Raw genomic sequence first — 21208 nt, 5'->3', positions numbered from 1 at the left:
ATCAGTCTGTACAGTAGATCAGTAGCTCAGTCTGTACAGTCGCTCAGTAGCTCAGTCTGTACAGTCGCTCAGTCTGTACAGTCGCTCAGTCTGTACAGTCGCTCAGTCTGTACAGTAGATCAGTAGCTCAGTCTGTACAGTCGCTCAGTCTGTACAGTAGATCAGTAGCTCAGTCTGTACAGTCGCTCAGTAGCTCAGTCTGTACAGTAGCTCAGTCTGTACAGTCGCTCAGTCTGTACAGTAGCTCAGTCTGTACAGTCGCTCAGTCTGTACAGTCGCTCAGTAGCTCAGTCTGTACAGTAGCTCAGTCTGTACAGTAGCTCAGTCTGTACAGTCGCTCAGTCTGTACAGTAGCTCAGTCTGTACAGTAGCTCAGTCTGTACAGTAGCTCAGTAGCTCAGTCTGTACAGTAGCTCAATCTGTACAGTCGCTCAGTCTGTACAGTCGCTCAGTCTGTACAGTAGCTCAGTCTGTACAGTAGCTCAGTCTGTACAGTAGCTCAGTCTGTACAGTCGCTCAGTAGCTCAGTCTGTACAGTAGCTCAGTCTGTACAGTAGATCAGTAGCTCAGTCTGTACAGTCGCTCAGTCTGTACAGTCGCTCAGTAGCTCAGTCTGTACAGTAGCTCAGTCTGTACAGCAGATCAGTAGCTCAGTCTGTAGTCGCTCAGTAGCTCAGTCTGTACAGTAGATCAGTAGCTCAGTCTGTACAGTAGATCAGTAGCTCAGTCTGTAGAGTAGATCAGTAGCTCAGTCTGTACAGTCGCTCAGTAGCTCAGTCTGTACAGTAGATCAGTAGCTCAGTCTGTACAGTAGATCAGTAGCTCAGTCTGTACAGTAGATCAGTCTCTACAGTCGCTCAGTAGCTCAGTCTGTACAGTCGCTCAGTCTGTACAGTAGATCAGTCTGTACAGTCGCTCAGTCTCTACAGTCGCTCAGTAGCTCAGTCTGTACAGTCACTCAGTCTGTACAGTAGATCAGTCTGTACAGTCGCTCAGTCTGTACACAGTCTGGACAGTAGCTCAGTCTGTACAGTCGCTCAGTCTGTACAGTAGCTCAGTCTGTTGGGACTTGGCTTGGGAATTGAAGGGTGGCTAGTTTAAGTCTCTATCAGACCAGAAATAAAGCATGTGGCCTGGTAGTTGGAGAGGTGCCAGTTCACTGCCAAGGTGTCCTTAAGAGGGGCACCGAACCCCCAACTGCTCCCGACAACTGACACCTCTAAAATAAAACAACAAGGTCATCTTAATCTTAAAACGAGTCAGATGTGTTTACATCCTTTAAAAACCAACGTCAGACTGTGATAAAGAAGCAGATGGACAAAGGCCGAGGAGGAAACCTTCATGAAAACATTCTGCAGCCTCAAGTATCGGCCCAATACCAAACCGATCCCTACACCCTTGTCCGTTAGCGAGTTCATATGGAGGGGCTGCCACATTAAGTGCAATTCCAAACCAACAACAACGATCAAGTAAAGTCAAATAGCGAGACTGCATTGGTCCTGACCCAACGCTGTTTGTGTACAGTTCTGTACAAACCTTAACTGGTAAACTCCAAAATAAAATACATTAAATATCGTCTTACAGATGTTAACCTAAAGGTTAATTAGTACTTAATTGTTTTACTGAGGATCATATACCCATGTCTAGTTAAGAAACTGGCAGACTTTTCTTTTCAAAGTCAACTTTAGTGTTAATTTCTATGTGTGATACAGATAGGGTTTTAAATGCTCTTCTACTACACATAAACACATGTGTATAGACTTTTTAATTTCATTGAAACTCTGAAACTAAGGTTTTTGGAGTCCAAACCAATGAAAGTGGTTACTACCCTCTGAGTAGTAACCACTTCAAATTCCATAATTTTTTATTTATTTAGCTTTATGGGTGCAACAACTAATCGACTTAATCGATTAAAATCGACGACCAAATTAGTTGCCAACTAATTCAGTCGTCGATATCGTTGGTGACGTCATCACGTGTGTTTTACACGCCGTTAAGCTCCAACGTTATCGTTCTTTTTATCGGTACTGGAGACATTTAAAAAATATATGTCATGTATTATTGCTACAAAAACTATATATCACAGTCTTAGTGTCGCCAACTCGTTTCTAATATGCAAAAAGACAAAAATGCGTCTATGATGTATTTTCGATCTTTCCAATCGAGACGAGATCTCTCTCCCCGTCTGTGTGCGAGGGGGCGGGGCAGTTTACACACACGTGGCTGCTACATGCATGCAGCAACACACGGCAGGGATGGCGGAGAGAAGCCCTCCAAGGTGTGGTTAAATGTTACCCGTCTCGATGTGGACAATGCTCTTTGCCAATAGTGCAATAAGAGTTTAGCATGTAAGGGCGGTAACACGAGCAATTTGTCTAAACATTTAGCAAAAGTGCTCCACATCCAGACGGAGAAATGCACCGGGTTCGACTGTCTTTCTAGAAGCTCTCTATCCCCATCCACAAGTAACTTTTCCACGTCAGGTGTTATGTATGCTAGCAGCAACACACAGAGATAAAAAACATGATACAAACATGGGTTAATGATTAGAGGTAACTGAGTTATTTAGTTTGTTAAAGTTTCAGCTATTCTGTTTACAATTATGTCATCACATTATTTAATACGATTTGTTAAAACACTGTTGTTTCTTTTGATGTGAAATATTATTTATTTAATTTAAATAAAAAGCAATGTTAATTCTGTTCACAATTTGTTTAGTTAATTCAATAATATATGTATTTTTGAATCTTTATTGTCTTCATTGTTAGTTTCCACATGCCTAAAACAACCTCAAGCTAAATCTAAAAGTTGATGGCTAAATAAGAGCGTTTGACAAATTGTGCAAGGCATACAGTATTAGTCCGAATAGTGGATTAATCGTTTCATTAATCGATAGATTAATCGATTATCAAATTAGTCGTTTGTTGCAGCCCTATTTAGCTTATGGCACTAGCATATTGCCACATATTAAGGCATGTATTTAGCATTTAAAAACAGTCGTTATGAACCTGCAATGTAAAGCAAGTTTATAACATTTTCAACAAAGAGATGCACAGTGATGGTGCAGGAAAAAACTCCATATTGCAAAATATCAAATGCTGCATTCATGCAACATCAAAATACATCCGAAGAAATGTGTTCCTGTCTCGTAGAATTCCCGTGAATTCCCCCTGAGATGATTAATTGATTATATTAGAGCTCTACCTTCAATTTGCATGCCATGTATTTTAAAAAAACATAAAAACATGGTGAAAACGATGCAGCGGACACATTCATAGCCCACAGCATCTGAGAACATTTGTGTTACCTGTGATTTTGTCTCGAACTAGCTTGCAGGACTCGATTTCTCCGATGCTGCCGAACAGGCTCTTGAGTTCCTCCTGCGTCATGTTCTGAGGAAGGTAGTTCACGATTAGGTTCGTTTTACTGTCCTCCATGCTGCCCGACTCCACCGGGGAGGAGCAGTTGTTGGAGATGGTGCTCGGCCCGTTGCTTGTGTTGTTGCACGTCGGCCCGTTGGAAAGCTGTGTCTCCATGGCAGCTATAACCTGCTGCAGAGACAGGAAGCAAAGTCACAATTAAATGCAAAGAAGACAGAAACACTTCGAGAGAGGACTCATTGAAATGTATTTTAACTTCAAGACATTCAAGAAAAAAAGTTAAAGATTCTTCATGCAACTTGCATTGTGTTGTGAACTAATGGCCAACAGGTGCAAACGGCTCAGAACATTTCCTAATGGAAATATTTAGTGCCGTTGTAGCGTGTTTGCCCTTTTCTGTCATCATATAAACATCATTTGGTGTAGCATTAAAAGCCTTTACATTTCCGAAAGAAGTCAGGCAGGCTCTTCAATGATCTAAATGTGTGTTTTTAGAATAAATACCTGCAGGAAATGTTACATGCAAACGTGAAATATGACATTATGTGGTGCTACCACAGGTGAAATCCCTCTCTTGCAGTTACATGCAAGCCTATAGATGTGCAGCCATTAACATGTTAGCATAGGCTTTAAATATTAAAACAGCAACTAGTGAATGCATGAAGAACCTTTGTTAACAGAGCAGATAATCACACCATATTTAAAAAAGCCATAAAGCCCTCACTACTAGACACAAACACCCAGAGATTAGCCCTTACATAAAAACAGGAACCATTCACAAACCCCCAAATGTCTTGGACATGAATTCATTTTGATTAATGGTGTAGAATGATTTAAAAGAGAAGAGCCACAGACCCCAGTCCACGGCTCTGGAGCCCACGAGCCACTTCTTAGCAGGGAAGCTACATCACACAGTCTCACTGCCATGATAGTCGGGAAAGGCCTTCTGCAGACATGGACACAGAGAGCACTTCATGTTAGAGCAGTCAAAGAGACATCACAGAGCAGACGGAAAGAGACATCACAGAGCAGACGGAAAGAGACATCACAGAGCAGACGGAAAGAGACATCACAGAGCAGACGGAAAGAGACATCACAGAGCAGACGGAAAGAGACATCACAGAGCAGACGGCAAGAGACATCACAGAGCAGACGGAAAGAGACATCACAGAGCAGACGGCAAGAGACATCACAGAGCAGACGGAAAGAGACATCACAGAGCAGACAGCAAGAGACATCACAGAGCAGACGGAAAGAGACATCACAGAGCAGACGGAAAGAGACATCACAGAGCAGACGGAAAGAGACATCACAGAGCAGACGATGACGTTTCGGAATAATACTCAAATCATTAAACTCATACTTAAGAAAGGAACCAGTGACCAATTCTCTGAGATGAGCCAAAGTGCGTCAAACAGAAGCTAAACTGGGAATTAAAACTGACTTCTGTCACCCGAACAAAGAAGAAACTAACATATTATTGCACTATGACAAACACGATAATAGCCATTGCTGCACCATGCTCAAACTACCAGTCAAATTTAGTACATTTGGGATACAGCTGCAGTAAAATGTTGCAACACAAATCATTTAATATATTCTTCTGGCTTTCTGAAATAATTCCTAAAGAATATTTTAATATGCACCAAATGTGCAGTCATAAGCACAAACGCATGAAGACCCTGTTAGCAGAGAGCAAATAACTCTTTCAGGATGGGTTGCAATCTCAATAGCAAAAAGAAATATAAACCTGATGTATTGGGCAGCCTTACTGTGTAACATATAACACTGAGTGGAGTCTGCTGCACATACACATGTCTGATCTTCATCATCTAAATTAGAGTCACAGAACCACGCAGGTTGTAGCAGTAAAAACCAAACGTTTCCTTTGTATTCATTTGTTTCCCCTTGGTGGATGCATCTCACTGTAAACCTTCCATAACTTAAGATTGATTTTCTCCATGAAAACACAAATGCATTTGCAGTGAACAGGAATGAAGATGATCAATATTTCTGAGGAGAATACAAAAAAAAAGACATCATAGTGTAAAAGAGGATCAATCAGGCTAACATGCTGCAGTTTGGGCAGATATTTCTGTGTTTTTCATGAAATCTATATCCCTCCTTATCATCAGCTTCCTGCCTCTCAGCTTCCTGACTCATGTGACTCATCATGTCCCCAAACCAAGGTCAAAGCAGAGACTCCATAACCGGCCCTGATGACCCATTAACACAGAAAATTCTCTTCACTAGAACAAACAATGACCTCAGATGAGTAACTCAGCGTCCACGTGACCAGCATGCACTGCAACGAGGAGAGGATCACAGAGACTCTGAACCAGGACAGTTTGCAGCACATGTAGAGAGATGTAATAAATAACTTAAATGAAAAGACAGCGGCAGACCGAACAGCCAACGGCATCAATATATAGAGGTAAAAACAAATCGACTGTATCAACATTACAGATATATATACATAACACTGTAGATATTTCCCTACTTCAAATAAACATCATTCTGAAACCTGTGTAGTCAATTCAATTCAATTCAAAACCTTTATTTATCCAGGTAAATCCCATTGAGATCAATGATCTCTTTTTCAAGGGAGACCTGCAGAAGTAGGTTCCACAAGAAAACATAAACATCAGAACAACAAAAGGACATCATACAGCAAAATGTACAGGGATTACAATTTACATATTTAACCACAAGTACAGGTACCAACAGCATCTGATTTTGTAGCATCCAACCGAGCTTTAGTATTCTTAAAGGGGCCCTATTCTGCCCGTTTGATATTAGTATTTAGTTCTCTTTACTGTGACAAGTGTCCATACTTTATTGCTAGTGGATCACGCTCATCAACAGTTCATGAGCATGCTCATGAACTGTTCGCCGGAGCCTCGCTGCGGAGTGACTGCAGAGCGCATAAAGCAGACCCTTCACGCGATAGCAGAGCGAACAGGTACAGGAGGGGTAGTTAATCGAACTCGGGGACGGATAAAAGCGAGATATACTTTGGCGGACGTTAATATACCTGGGCGGCCCGCCCAAGTAAAGTCTAAGTGTGGGAAACCCTGTATATAATGTTTATGTTTTAAAAGAAACATTTATATTTATATGTACTTTTTTGCATCTACATTTCTTTTAAAAACGGCAAATACTTTGCACACTGGTGTCATGTATCCTACGTTTACATTTTGTTAGTAGAAGTTTGGTCTATTATCGTGTACACTAACCTATTCTTTATATATATACATATTATACAATATTCCACATTTGACCGATTATCAGTATCGGCCTTTTTTTTATCAAATTGCCGATAAAACTTCGGCTCTGATGCAGCCGTTTCTCTGGCAGCAGTCACCACTCTGTGTACATGAGCAATGTCCCGCCCACAGCGCTATCTGATAGGCTATTACTGAAGTGTCAATAAACACTGAAGATTTTCAGGGCGGGAGCCAGGCAGAGCGGCTCGTCTGGTCTTCAACCTTCCTAAATTCTCCCACACCACTCCGCTCCTCCGCTCCCTTCACTGGCTTCCGGTAACTGCTAGAATCCACTTCAAGACACTGGTACTTGCGTACCATGCTGCGAGTGGATCTGGCCCCTCCTACATCCAGGACATGGTTAAACCGTACACCCCAGCGCGTGCACTACGCTCTGCATCAGCCAAACGACTCGCTGCGCCCTCGCTGCGAGGGGGACCCAAGTTCCCATCGGCGAAAACACGTGGGTTTGCTGTCCTGGCTCCAAGATGGTGGAATGAGCTCCCCATTGACATCAGGACGGCAGATAGCTTGCACATCTTCCGGCGCAAACTGAAAACTCATCTCTTTCGACTCCACTTCCAGCGTTAGAACTATTAACGAAGCACTTTTATACTAATAAAGGACTGGCTTACCTAAAGCCAGTTGAGTAGCACTTGAAATGTTTGGCTCTATGAAACCTGATGTACTTATATGATTCTGTTTTCTTCAAGGTTGTGTCTTCCTGGTCGAATGTACTTATTGTAAGTCGCTTTGGATAAAAGCGTCAGCTAAATGCAATGTAATGTAATGTAAAGAGGCGGGACCTTCTCAGATTACAGGCAGTGCGAAAGAACGCAGACACAGACTGAAGCAAGCAGCAGCGCTGAGCGGCAGAGCCATAGGCTACATGTGTTAAACCGAAGTTCAATAAACATCCCAATCCCCTATGCTGAAGTTGCAAAAACACCACGATCTTATGATCCAATTCTATCAGTTTCCCAGTTACACAGGGACGCGGGAAGTCAGTCAGAGTTGGGGGTGCGTGCAGCGTCTCGCAGCGGAGTAACTGTGGTGCGGAGGGGGGGGCTGCGAGTGGAGCCTCGCAGTTTTTCAGGTTGATATGTGAAGCTCATTAGCTAGCCAACATGTATCTAGCAAATGTTTAGCAAAATATTAGAAGTGAAGCTACTAGACTAACTTAGGTCTACTGTAATAGCCTCACTTTTAATAGTTTGCAAAACATTAGCTAGCACTAGTGTTTTGCAGTTGCTAGCAGTTTATTGGGATGTTATGCTAGATAGACAGGCATTGTTTTGATATAATAAATTAAGCATTATTGTTAGTTAAGCATGTCAGCCTGCAGCCCCACTTCTTGTCTCTCTCTAACTCATTGCAGATGGCTACACTAAAGAAAAGGGCACAGAGAGGAAACCAGTTGTAAGATGTCTAAAAGTTCATTAAACATAATATATGCTTAAATGCATTTCAAAGAAGTTGTGTTGAGTTGGAGTTTGTGTTATTCTACATTTTGACACCAAGATTTTCTGATTTTACTGCAAATGTATATCGGTTCCAAATATCTGTTATCGGTCTCCTTGATTACTAATAATCGGTATCGGCCTTGAAAAAGCCATATCGGTCGATCCCTAATACATACATACATCTTGGTGCAATTGGAGAAGATCAGAGGCTATCCAAATATTTTCAGGCTAAAGATCTGTACAACCTGCTCCATACAGATCTTGTAGATCAGGGGTCGGCAACCTTTTTGATATGGAGTGCCATTACAAAAAAATTGTTTTATCAGCGTGCCGACGATCGTGAATTATCAACGGGGGGCGGGTGAGGAACTCGACGCTCGTGAACTGTCAAAAGGAGGGTGGGAGGAGCCTTGCTGCGGGGAAGCGGTGTGTGGACCTGTACACGCAATGCATTTAAATAATTGGTTTGAACGGCATAATAATAAGGTTGATCGTCCGTTCTGTGATTCTCCAGAACACATGTTATGATATTAGGGCCATGCAGGGTGAGATGAGATCGCTGTCCCTTTAAGAGAGAGAGAGGGGTGTGGCGTGTGCATGTGTGTGTGTATGTTTCTGGAAGTGAAACGAGGCAGCAGAAAAACAGAGGTCTGTGATGTATTTTGTGAAACAGAAGAACAACTAAATAAATGCAACGGCCTCCCAAGAAGAGCTCGCCTCTCTTCATTCTTTTAAGCTAAAGTGGGTTATTGAACCTGAAGCTTGTTGCTTCTGCCCTCCTCAACTACGGTCTGGGAGCCAACAGGAAAGTTTAACACACAGATGGCCAGTCCGCCCCTTTGTAGCATATTATTTCGATGAGCAGATCGCCACTGGGCTTTCAACTAAATACACAGCCACGCAAAAACTGCGGCATTTGTACAGCTCCTTATGGGTACTGCAATTTGTGAAGTGCTTTCCTCTGTGGTGAAACGATCAGCACTGAATCACGGAGGAAAGAAAGTCGCCTGGAGTTAAAGAGAGCGGGGCTGCATTGCGTGCATGGCTTCCTTCTGCAGGTAACGGGGGGAGACGCGCTCTGGAGGCGGTCTCGTTCAGGATCCGAAAATAAAATGTAAATATTTTGCACACTTATTCCTAGTGTGCCACTGGTTACTAGGGATGCCAGAAACTGACCATGATCAAATTCGAAAATCGGATCCAAAACTACGCCAATGGGCTGCAGAGGGAGACTCCCCCCCCTTCACTGGAGAACTGTGCTAAAACAGCTGATCACAACAGCTGATCACAACGTTCACACTCTGTGGTCACGAAGTACCTCACTTGCATTTGACTTCATTTGCACTTGTCAGTTTGAAGTAGTTCCACGAGGAACTCTTCTTTCCTTTGTTCATCTTTAGTTGTGTTCTCACTCCAATAAATCAATCGCACGTGTGACGGAGAGGGGGGGGTCGGTGTGTAGCAGCGCAGCGAAGGGCTGCGCAGAGTGCAGCAGTCTGCACTCTGCGCTGCTGGCTTCCTCCAAGTTTACAGTAAAACAAACTGGTGGTGTGACCAATGGCCATTTACAATTATTAATACTATTACTATTATTAGTCTATATTTTGGTTGAAACTAAGCCAGGAAAAAAAAACAAAAACATAAATAATAATAAAAATATATATAAATAAAATCGAATTTTAAAAATAATTTTCGATTATGGAGACTGTAACGAATATTCAAATAATCGCTGGCATCCCTACTGGTTACGGTGGCACGCGTGCCAGGGGTTGCCGACCCCTGTTGTAGATGGTCATTAAAATACATACTACTAGGGATGGGTACCGAGCCCCGGTATTAAACGGGCCCCGGGGCTGAATTATTAAAGACCGTGGTATCATTAAGCTCCGACGTTATCGGTCTTTTTATCGGTACTGGAGACATCTAAAAAATATATGTCATATGTATTATTGCTACACAAACATTATATTGCAGTTTTACTGTCGCCAACTCCGTTTGTAATACGCAAAAAGACTGCAAAATGCGTCCATGATTATTTTTAGTATTTTCGATCTCTCTCCCCCGCCTACTTGTGAGGGGGCGGGGCAGTTTACACACACACGGCTGCTACATGCAGCAACACTAGAGATGGCAAATCCGGATCCTTTTACGGACTCAGGGTCTTCTGAGTCAGTCATTGAAGAGATGCGAATCATACGAGTCATTTGAGTCATATGAGTCAGCATCACCAAGAGCGTAGAAATCCTATCGGTGAAACCGAAAACTTGTTGCATTTCACGAGCATATTAAATTGACGTTATATTAACCTCCGCTACACAGTGTCTTTTGCTTTGATAAAAAATGTTGATCACAAAAAAAAGGGTTATTTTGCGATTTGGCGAATCTCAGTCTGCTGTTGACTCGTGCATGACGACGAGTCTGCTGGATTGGCTGCTATACGATTACGGCTCTGAGTCCGCACGAGTCTGCTGTGTTTTGCACAGTGAGTCAGGATTTGCGAATCTGAGTCTGTGAAGTTCCGCTGAGTAACTCTCAGGCTACTGGTCTCTCTCGATCATTGTCCTGGATTCACGGATCCCGCCCGCGATTTTGATTAAGTCCATTATGTTTCCGGCTCTAAATTAAGTTTCAATGTAGACTTCTAACAAAATTGTCATGTTGTGCAACAGTCTCCTGCGTGTAATAGCTGCATTTCCAATACGGATCTTACTTGGCAAAACGTTTATTTTGAACATAGCACACAAAAAGAAACAAACAATGACAAATGATAGAAAATTGCAAAACAGTTAGAATATATAAAATGTCTTAATTATATAATTATTATTATTAAATTAAAACACAATTGTGCAAAATTTGCTTTAGTAAAGGAACATATTGAAATAATATACATATAATGCAAAACACTTATTTTTTAAAATGCACACAATGATAAAAATAACTATGAAAAATAAGAAATTAATTAAAATGAACATATATATATATATTTGGGTCATGAGAACAGTGTGTATGTAGATCTAATCATATGGCCCCCCCTCCTATTTTCTCATGGACTGCGTAATCATTGCAATACTGGTGTTTGTATGTGTTAAATGTGTGTAAAGTCGTGTCTTTTGCTTTAATAAAACATGTTGATCACAAAAAAAAGGGTCATTTTGCGAATCTCAGTCTGCTGTTGACTCGTGCATGACGACGAGTCTGCTGGATCTCTGGATCTGCTGCTATATGGTTACGGCTCTGAGTCCGCACAAGTCTGCTATGTTTTGCACAGTGAGTCAGGATTTGCGAATCTCTGAGTCTGCTGTTGACTCCTGCATAATATAGCCGCGGGAGCCGGGAGCTGGAGGAGGAGCTGAAGGAGGGGCTGCAACATGTTACTGTTAATCTCTCTCCCCACTTTTGGCCACACCCCCTAAATAAAATGTCTTCCCGGCCGCAGCTATGCTCGTGCACATGACGAGTATGGATCTCTGGATCTGCTATGCTATTACGGTTAGGAGCCGTAACTTACGGCCCCTCTGAGTCCCCACGAGTCTGCAGGAAGTTTCACTGATCCGCATCCGCGTCCCCTCCCCTGAGCCAAACGATAACTTCTGGAAGCTATCCTACTTGCTAAAGTGTAGGCAGATGGACTGGGGTACGTTGTAATGTTATTTTTAGGGCCGGGACTTTAACACGTTAATTAAGATTAATTAATTACACAAAAATTAACGCATTTTAATCGCACTTATTTTTGCACCGCGGAACGTTTCTCACTGGATGAGTTTCAGGCGTACCGATTATACTGGAGCACCAACTAACGTTCATGACTTCAGACAACAACAAACCACAGTGAACAACAGTGGGAAATGTTATTTTAAAAAACGGACGGATGGAAGCGTCGATAAGAGCACGGTTGTGTGCAAATTATGCAAAAAGGAATTTGCATATCACCGCAGCACATCAAGCCTCAAGTATCACCTCAATGCAAAACATATAGCAGCTAGCGTGGAAGCTAGCGTGGACGTTAGCCTCTTTTATCGCGTTCACACCAAAAAGAGCCGGTACTAAAATTAGTTCATGAGAACCTTTTTACCCCCACGAAAGCAGGGACTTTCGTACGGCTCTCTTGTGAGAAAAGAGCTATATTTCTGATTGGCTGGGCGGATTGCAAACCACGCCCCGTAAAACTCCCAAAAAGTTTTGTGAAGCCGCCATTTTATTATCCTCGCATTAGCATTATTAGCATTAGCCCAGCGCAGAAACGCAGAGAGACTAACTTATGGCAACACAAAATAAAACATGGGAGCGGTGGAGATGAGGAGGTGTCGGCGTTCTGGCGATTTACTCGGAAGGCTGCTGGGACTCCCAGCAGCTTCTACTGAAGCCAGTCCCCAACTCCGGGGACTTCCGGCCGGGGACTTTGGGCGGCAGTATACGCCGTGAAGTGGTTTGCGGCCTGCCAGTAAACCCAAAGCAGAAGAAGAAGAAGTGACGTCAGCGGCTTCATTTGCCTAATCCACCCCCAGGTTCAAAGAGTTCTCATGAACTAAGTTCTCATGAACCTTTGTGGGAAAAGTACTGCGGTGTGAATGCGCCTAATGGTATACTAAAATCCATGTGAAAAAAATTGCTTCTCACTGTTCTCAGGTCAAATATTTATATGTGATTAAAAATGCGATTAATTTCGATTAATTAATTACAAAGCCTCTAATTAATTAGATTAATTTTTTTAATCGAGTCCCGGCCCTAGTTATTTTACATGTTATAAAGAGAGTAGCGAGTGACGCAATTTATAGTTTTAATTTGTACGTCACACCAGGTGTAGGACTCAAAGGACTCGGGTTAATGGAGAGGGGAGACTCGTCACGACCAGCTCATTTCTAGGATCCGAGTTAATGATCCGGATGAATCAGGACTCGCCCATCTCTACAACACACACACGGAGGGGATGGCGGAGAGAACTAAGCGCTCCAAGGTTTGGTTAAACTTTACCCGTCTCAGATTAACGGAAATAATCTCAGCTAATTGACGATACAAACCATGTTTACCAAAACAAAACACAAGTCTCATAAGAAGCATCTAAATGACGCCTGAGCGAAAAATGCTAACGGACATTGGCACAGAACTCAAGATAAAAGTACCCTTATTACTTATCGTAGCTGCACATACAATATATCCGATTAAAGCTGAGACTCCACAGATTATGTAGGTATATAGTATCATCACTGAGTGATCCGGACTCGCGACAGGGGAAGCAAATACAGTCATCACAACACGTACCTTCACAGAGCTTCTAAGGAGATCGTCTCACCGCCGTAGCTGTCAATCTGATCAAAAGACGTGTTCAATGGCATTAAAATTAGAAAAAACGCGGCTGAATCGGTTAATCCATAGGTTTTTAACGTCTATGTATAAAAAAATGATTGAATTTATAATCCATAATTCCATTTTATGTAAAAATCGGAGAGCAAATGCTTTGCTGCTAATGGTAGCCACCACAGCTAGCTGCTGCTAGGCTATGCAGCAGTCTCAGTGAGATATAAATATATAAATATCTTTGCGTTTTGGACTAACTTTAAAATATTCCCATGCTTTTGAAGACCTAGGGCGAGATGTTTTCGTTTGGGGGCTTCGTGCGCAATCCTGTGAGGAGGAGGTGGTAGCCGTTTCAGTCTCCATTGTGTTTGAAGTGCGATTGCGAACTGCTTGTTGCTTTGGGTGACCCACGTGTGTGTAGCGACGCGGAAATATGTCGTCGACGATATTTTGAAGTCGACGCGTCGACACGTCGCTACAGCACTACCTTACGTGCATTGTTGTTGTTAGCATCTGGTGCTAGCTAGCTGCGCTAACGGATATAAGGAGCTGTTTAAAAGAAAACAGAGGAGCGACATTTCGCCACAACTGCGCCGAGCACTTGACTTTATGCAGGAAGCCAGACAGTGGGACATTGTACGAAAAGTCAGCACACTCAGCACGGATAGTGCGCAACATGATTGCAGCGTCCAGGCAGCTCCGGTTCGAGCATATGCCTTGAGTTGCACATAGCTCCAACGCCCATACCACCGACGACATGTTTGTTTACTGTCCTGGCTTCACGGCCGCACACCATTTACGTCACAGCCAGGCATGAGTTAGGGAGCGCTGGATTTGTGAAAAACTCCCCTCTTCCTAAACCACTAATACCACAGTACTGGCAAAACGGGAGGAGCCGAGTGAAAAACAAGCGCCCCTCATCCCAATCCACCCACACCGCAGTATTTTTTTCCTTTTTTTTACCCAAAAAATATATTGTATATTATCGGGGCTATTAATACTGGTATCGGGTTTATCGGGATGACGTCATAATTCCTAATATCGGACCGATAATTATCGGGCCGATAATTATCGTGCATCCCTAATTAAAATGTTATAAAAATCATGCATTTTCTTATATATTGAAATGTTGTGACAATGTGAGCATCTAAAAGTGGTTTTACACTTCCAAGAAGTAAAAACAATGAAACAAATTGTGTCCACTGCTTTAGATCAGCATAAACCAGCAGACAACATCATAAATCATAAAAATAAATGCATTTTTGCTGCACCTAAAGACTTAAAAAAGGATATTTGTTAGGGATGCACGATATTGGTTTTTTGAAACCGATACCGATAACTTCCTGCTTCTCAAGACCGATACCAACATTTTTTTTACGCCACTAATTATTTTAACGTGATTAACGCATGTGTATTTTTTTTCCTCGGCCGCCCCGTAGTTTCAGAGCGCATCGAGTTTAAAATACCATCTAGAAGCTGATGCTGACAGCCCCGCTCCTGTTGCCCGCTTGTGGCAGACCACACTTCCACGCTCACCGGCAGGCACCGACTGGCCATCTGGAGGACCGGGAGGGTAGGGCTGTGCAATTTAATCGATCCTGCGATATATATCGATATTTAAGTCTGATAACTGTGTTCGTTATTCTCGCGTCCAGGAGAGAAGCTTTAAAAAGGAGACTAATTGAGTCTCTGAGAAGGTTAAAATGTATACTTTAATTAATAAAAAGCGCGGTAATGTTACAAGCAGAAGATGGTTCAGTCAGAAAAACAGCTGTGTTCTGGCTCTCATGAGCGAAGGGAAGAGAGCGAGCTCCACCTTTCCAGCTGTTAAATATCCTCTGCTGGCTCATCCCTGTGGGCCGGTTGGCGCTGCTGGGGGCCGGCCCTCCACGTCTCCAATGTTCGTTGTTGCGCATTACAGAGGATTCAGACATTGTACATTAAATATATAACTAAACACGCTTTTTCTCCTCCTTATCTCTTTCATGACTTTTCATTTAATACATTTTAAACGCTGTAATCAATACTCCAAAAATACCTCACGGCTGGTATCATTTCCGGTAGTTCCGGATGTTGTCTCATGCTACCCACGTCTGTAAACAAACGTATTCAAATAAACTGTACCTTCATTTAATATTCAACAATAATAATATCTCGACGTCTATAGTTGTAGTATTGAAATCAGTAGGTTTCGGTGTGCAACACTCCGTGTCATATCACTCCTAAATTCACCTCTATAGTAAATGGTATATTAGCCACATGCTAAATGCTAACCGGAGATGAAGGATTTTCAGAATAAAAGCTTAACAACTGGTTGTGCACAAGAACTTCTGGTTTTTCAGTATAAAACAGCATTTAAACTGACGGTATGTTTAAGGTACTTTATGCCATCAAAACATTGATTTTGAAGTCCCATTCAAATCCCCCGTGTTCCGCCACCTGCTGCACCTTTTAATTCTCCATTGTCCATTGTGATACTGCACTTTATGTACTTACGTTTCAAAGGCTTGTAAGCTACAGTTTGCACTGTTTCAATAAATTAAACAAATTTTCTCACCACATCTTTTGATTCATTTTGTCCAGCATTTGCAAGCTGTAGACTCTCTGTCAGAGCCATATATTGTATAATTGATGCTTTCAGTTTTCAGTTGAATTAATTCAATCCAAGTCAATGGAACACTCACAAGATGTCACCAAAATCACACTGTCCCTTTAAAATCTTTCAGAAAATGATATAAGTGTATCGAATTATATTGAATCGTATCGAATCGTATCGTTGGCTGAATATCGTGTATCGTATCGTATCGTGAGAAAAGTGTATCGCTACAGCCCTACGGGAGGGTGGGTGTGTGTATGTGTGGCACGAGCGAGCGAGAGAGAGACCTTACGTGCTTGTTGTTAGCATCTGGTGCTAGCTAACTGCGCTAACGGATATACGGATCTGTTTAAATGAAAACAGAGGAGCGACATTTCGCCACAACTGCGCCGAGCACTTGACTTTATGCAGGAAGCCAGACAGTGGGACATTGTACGAAAAGTCAGCACACTCAGCTCGGATAGTGAGCAACATGATTGCAGCGTCCAGGCAGCTCCGGTTCGAGCATATGCCTTGAGTTGCACATAGCTCCAACCAGGGCTCGAGCTTAAGGACGTCCCGTCGTCCCGGGGCCAAAAAAATAGTGTCGGGGAGGATAAAAAATAATTTTGGGACGAATTTGGGACGAGTTAAAATAAAAATACCCTGCTAACTCTACTACAAATGGCGATGAAAATGAAACCGACTGCACGTTTTGTGTAGCACAGTTATTAAACCTCATTGTCAACATAAACACACACGCACAAAACATTTAGCAACCCGCGAAATACACACACACACACACACACACACACATAATGTACGTGGCTACAGCTGTACCGCTGTCACACAGCTGGCCACACAGCTGGCTGTGCCTGCGAATTCCTGGCCCGCACATTTGCGGGTCTAGCTATGTACTGAGTGTGTGTATTTCGTGGGTTGAGTGATGTACAATGACAATGGCATCCCGTGGAGGAATTCTGAAATGTTTTACCGTTACATCACAAAAACGCACAGCAGAACCAGACCCTGGAGCGCCGGCCTCTTTATTTACTTACTCCTCTTCATCCCCTATGGGTAATAAGGCTGAGAAGAGAACCCTCCATCGTATTTAGTCCTTAGCAATATGCTGCGCCTCTCCCCATGTAGGGATGGGTACCGAGCCCCGGTATTAAACGAACCCCGGGCCGGAATTATTAAAGACAGTGGTAACGTTAAGCTCCGACGTTATCGGACTTTTTGTCGGGTACTGGGGACATCTAAAAAATATATGTCATATGTATTATTGCTACATACACATTATATCGCAGTTTTAGTTTCACCAACTCCGTTTCTAATATGCAATAAGACTACAACATGCGTCGATGATGTATTTTCGATCTTTCCAATCCAGACGAGCTCTCTCTCTCCCGTCTGTGTGCGAGGGGGCGGGGCCGTTTGTAAAGGTCTCCTGACTGTGTTACAGACTGTCATCCTGGTTAGTGGTTACTCTGGGTTCTGTCTTCAGGACACAGTGTTGGATTTTTTTGTTAATTGGCTAGGACTTGATTGGATTCAATATTAGAGTAATTTTCTCGTGTGTGTGTTTGTTTCAATATATTTGGCCTTTGTTTATGTGATTGAATGATTTACTCAAATAAAAAGGTTGATGAATTATCATCTAATGATTTGTATGATGTTTTATTTATGTTAACGGTAACTTTGAATGATTTTAACTAATGATAATGTAGAAAAACTAACATTTTAAATTCGGGACGGTCCACATTAATTTCGGGACGGCTTGGATTGTATTTCGGGACGGTTCCGGGAGGATGGTGAAAAAAGTTAGTCGAGAGCCCTGGCTCCAACGCCCATACCACCGACGACATGTTTGTTTACTGTCCTGGCTTCACGAGTTAGGGAGCGCTGGATTTGTGAAAAACTCCCCTCTTCCTAAACCACTAATACCACAGTACTGGCAAAACGGGAGGAGCCGAGTGAAAAACAAGCGCCCCTCATCCCAATCCACCCACACCGCAGTATTTTTTTCTTTTTTTTTACCCAAAAAATATATTGTATATTATCGGAGCTATTAATACTGGTATCGGGTTTATCGGGATGACGTCATAATTCCTAATATCGGACTGATCATTATCGGGCCGATAATTATCGTGCATCCCTAATATTTGAGGATGTTTACTGTTTCCGCTTCATGCAGTATAAATATCGACAACAAAGCTGCATATCATCCTCTGAACGTCAGCTGATAATGGTCATTAAAGGTGAGAGACTCAGGCGTGGTGCAGCTCAGCTCTGCCTCCTGCTGCTCTTTCCATCTGCTTTCTCCAAATATAAACCCAGTCAGAGCCTGAAAATAAGCTCATACAATTGGACGTTTCTGCAGGACAGAAAGCCATTTTTAAAAGTAATATTGAGCCACGAAAATCCTCAAGAGAACATACTGTGTTAGAGAAGCCGTCTGCCTTCAATCTCCATGTGTTTAACCTTTTTATTCACAAATACTGGCTGCTGTCCCGCCGGAGTAGGAGCCACGAGGCAGGAACATTTTCTCAGATAAACACTTGGAAGAGAACGCTTGGCAGGACGCCTCTCCCAAAAAAAAAAATATATATAAAAGCAGCAGCCGAGGCTTTCAGCATGCAGCCAGCGCAGCATCCAGATCCCCGGGAGGCCTCAAACGCACCACAGAAACACCAGCTCCTCTTACGGCTCCCAGCATGCAAAGAGCAAATCCAAAGTTTCAAAATACTCCGTTACAAGTAAAATCCTGTATTCAATTTTTTTTAAAGTACTAAAATTACTCATATTATGTATTATAGGTGACCTGTACCTTCATTTTAAAAAGGATTTATTTAGGGGTGAAAGACAATATAAATACTTCTGAGCGCATGTTACAGTATGTGAGTGATACTACATCTATTCCCGGACAATAATTATAATTTTGGAAAATAATTTTTTTTGTGCGTTGAGTCAGACCACGGTGATTTTCTGTAGAAGACTCATATGAAAATTAAATATCTCTCTTAATTTCAGCTCAACTAAGATGTTATGCATATGGTTTCCTAAAATGAGATATTAAAATAGATCTAACTCTAGTAAGAAACATGATATGATTGCCATACATATGCTAAAATAGGTATTATTAATAACTCTGTAAATGTCAGGGATTATATGAAACAATTTGTGTAAGACCTTCTGTGTGATCAGAAGATGATTTAGAGATGTGATGAACTTGTTGAACCTGAGTGAGCACTCAGAGAGAGGAGGAAGAGGAGGCTCTGCTGCAGCTCCGGAGAGGATTACACTGAGCGTGACAGATAAGAGAACAGGAAAGCACGCACGCAGGCACACGTCCTTGAAAAGTAAAACGCATGCAAGAAGGTTCAACATGTCCTCGCTGCAAAAAGATCTGACGCTGCAATAGGAGGAGAATGCTATCAAATATGGAGATACATATATTTATATGTGCATCTGAAATTATTTCCATGTAGGCTTTTTAAAGTAAAAGTATGGAAACCTGTCCCAGTGGAGGCACTAAATACAAAAATGAACCTGAATTAAATGAGCAGAATAGGGCCCCTGGAACAACATGCAACACCTCAAAACTATAGCTTTGTTTTAACCTTCCCTATATGCAAAGTAGCTATGATTACCGATTGGCATTTAAAGAAGAGCAGAGATGTCTCCACACAAAGTGTTTCCTTCAAATGCTATGCTGCAGACATGACTTACACCATAGAAAAATAAATATAGTAAAAAGGGATGAAACACTCCATATAACTGGCTGTCTGACTCCAAACTAACTGTGCATTATATCCAAGTAACACTTATGGAAAAAGGAATAATTAGAATAAACCAAAATCCAAATACCAGTCAGTGTGGAATAACATCCAGCTGCAACACATGTGCATTATACATAACATCTGTCTGGAACCAATGTAAAAGACCATCAACTTGTGTCTATATCTTCCTGCTCTCTTATCTCACTTTTCAGAATCGGGTTAATTACCAAGTATTCTTACAAAAATTGGGACATTTGCTTTGGTTTAAATGTTGCATAGACATAGAAAAGGGAATTAGTACCGTTATAAAAACTATTTTAGAGAATATTGTAACCAATTGAAAATACAATATTTCCACAACATTACACATAGAATTGCATACACAATAAATCATTTCCACACCAGCATATCTGCTCATAATTATATATATAAAAATGGCCAACTGTGCTGACACTGTGTTACCAATGCTCCAAACACATCAGTGCACTACTGTTGTATACAACTTTATTTATATCAGAACTCACACTAATGATCGTAACCTCACCAACACTTATGGAGAAAGGAATTATTCAAATAAACGAGATTCAACAGTCAGTGTGAAACAAAATTCACACATGTCCATCTCTAGTAAATTTATACTATCTGTCTGGAACTAATGTCAACATATCAACATCCTCCTGCTCTCTTATCACAGTTTTCTTTTTGAAACAATATATAAATATATATATATATCAATCAAATTACTGAACAGCTAAATGAGGCCCTGCTGCCATCCGAGCCCTGCAGAAAGAGATTTCATTGCAAAAAGAAACTGAATTTGTTGTCTTCTCGTTAAAAGAATCCATCACTTTATCACATTTTAATTAGGGATGCACGATAATTATCGGCCCGATAATTATCGGTCCGATATTAGGAATTATGACGTCATCCCGATAAACCCGATACCAGTATTAATAGCTCCGATAATATACAATATATTTTTTGGGTAAAAAAAAAAAAAAATACTGCGGTGTGGGTGGATTGGGATGAGGGGCGCTTGTTTTTCACTCGGCTCCTCCCGTTTTGCCAGTACTGTGGTATTAGTGGTTTAGGAAGAGGGGAGTTCTTCACAAATCCAGCGCTCCCTAACTCGTGAAGCCAGGACAGTAAACAAACATGTCGTCGGTGGTATGGGCGTTGGAGCTATGTGCAACTCAAGGCATATGCTCTAACCGGGAGCTGCCTGGACGCTGCAATCATGTTGCGCCTATCCGTGCTGAGTGTGCTGACTTTTCGTACAATGTCCCACTGTCTGGCTTCCTGCATAAAGTCAAGTGCTCGGCGCAGTTGTGGCGAAATGTCGCTCCTCTGTTTTCATTTAAACAGCTCCGTATATCCGTTAGCGCAGCTAGCTAGCACCAGATGCTAACAACAACAATGCACGTAAGGTCTGTCTCTCGCTCGCTCG

The 21208-nt window shown here is 42.0% G+C and overlaps 1 protein-coding gene across 5 annotated transcripts in view; it reads right to left on the bottom strand.

Annotated features, from left to right (window-relative positions):
* elavl2 (ELAV like neuron-specific RNA binding protein 2) overlaps positions 1-21208 on the bottom strand; it is a 51313-nt gene that overhangs the window by 20341 nt on the left and 9764 nt on the right. For 3 of the 5 annotated variants that reach the window (XR_004571021.1, XR_004571045.1, XM_034236573.1), the window contains exons 2-3: positions 4236-4326; positions 3308-3551 (exon numbers count right to left, since the gene is read on the bottom strand). Coding sequence is in view for 1 of the 5 variants with exons in the window: in XM_034236573.1 (XP_034092464.1) it covers positions 3308-3551; positions 4236-4307 (316 nt within the window). In the remaining 4 variants the exon portion in view is untranslated. The remainder of the gene's footprint in view (positions 1-3307; positions 3552-4235; positions 4327-21208) is intronic. The other 2 variants (XR_004571051.1, XR_004571060.1) reach the window with 1 other exon arrangement.

The sequence above is a fragment of the Gymnodraco acuticeps genome, unplaced genomic scaffold, assembly GCF_902827175.1.
Source record: "Gymnodraco acuticeps unplaced genomic scaffold, fGymAcu1.1, whole genome shotgun sequence".
NCBI lineage: Eukaryota > Metazoa > Chordata > Actinopteri > Perciformes > Bathydraconidae > Gymnodraco > Gymnodraco acuticeps.
This window is presented reverse-complemented; position numbering and strand designations above follow the sequence as displayed.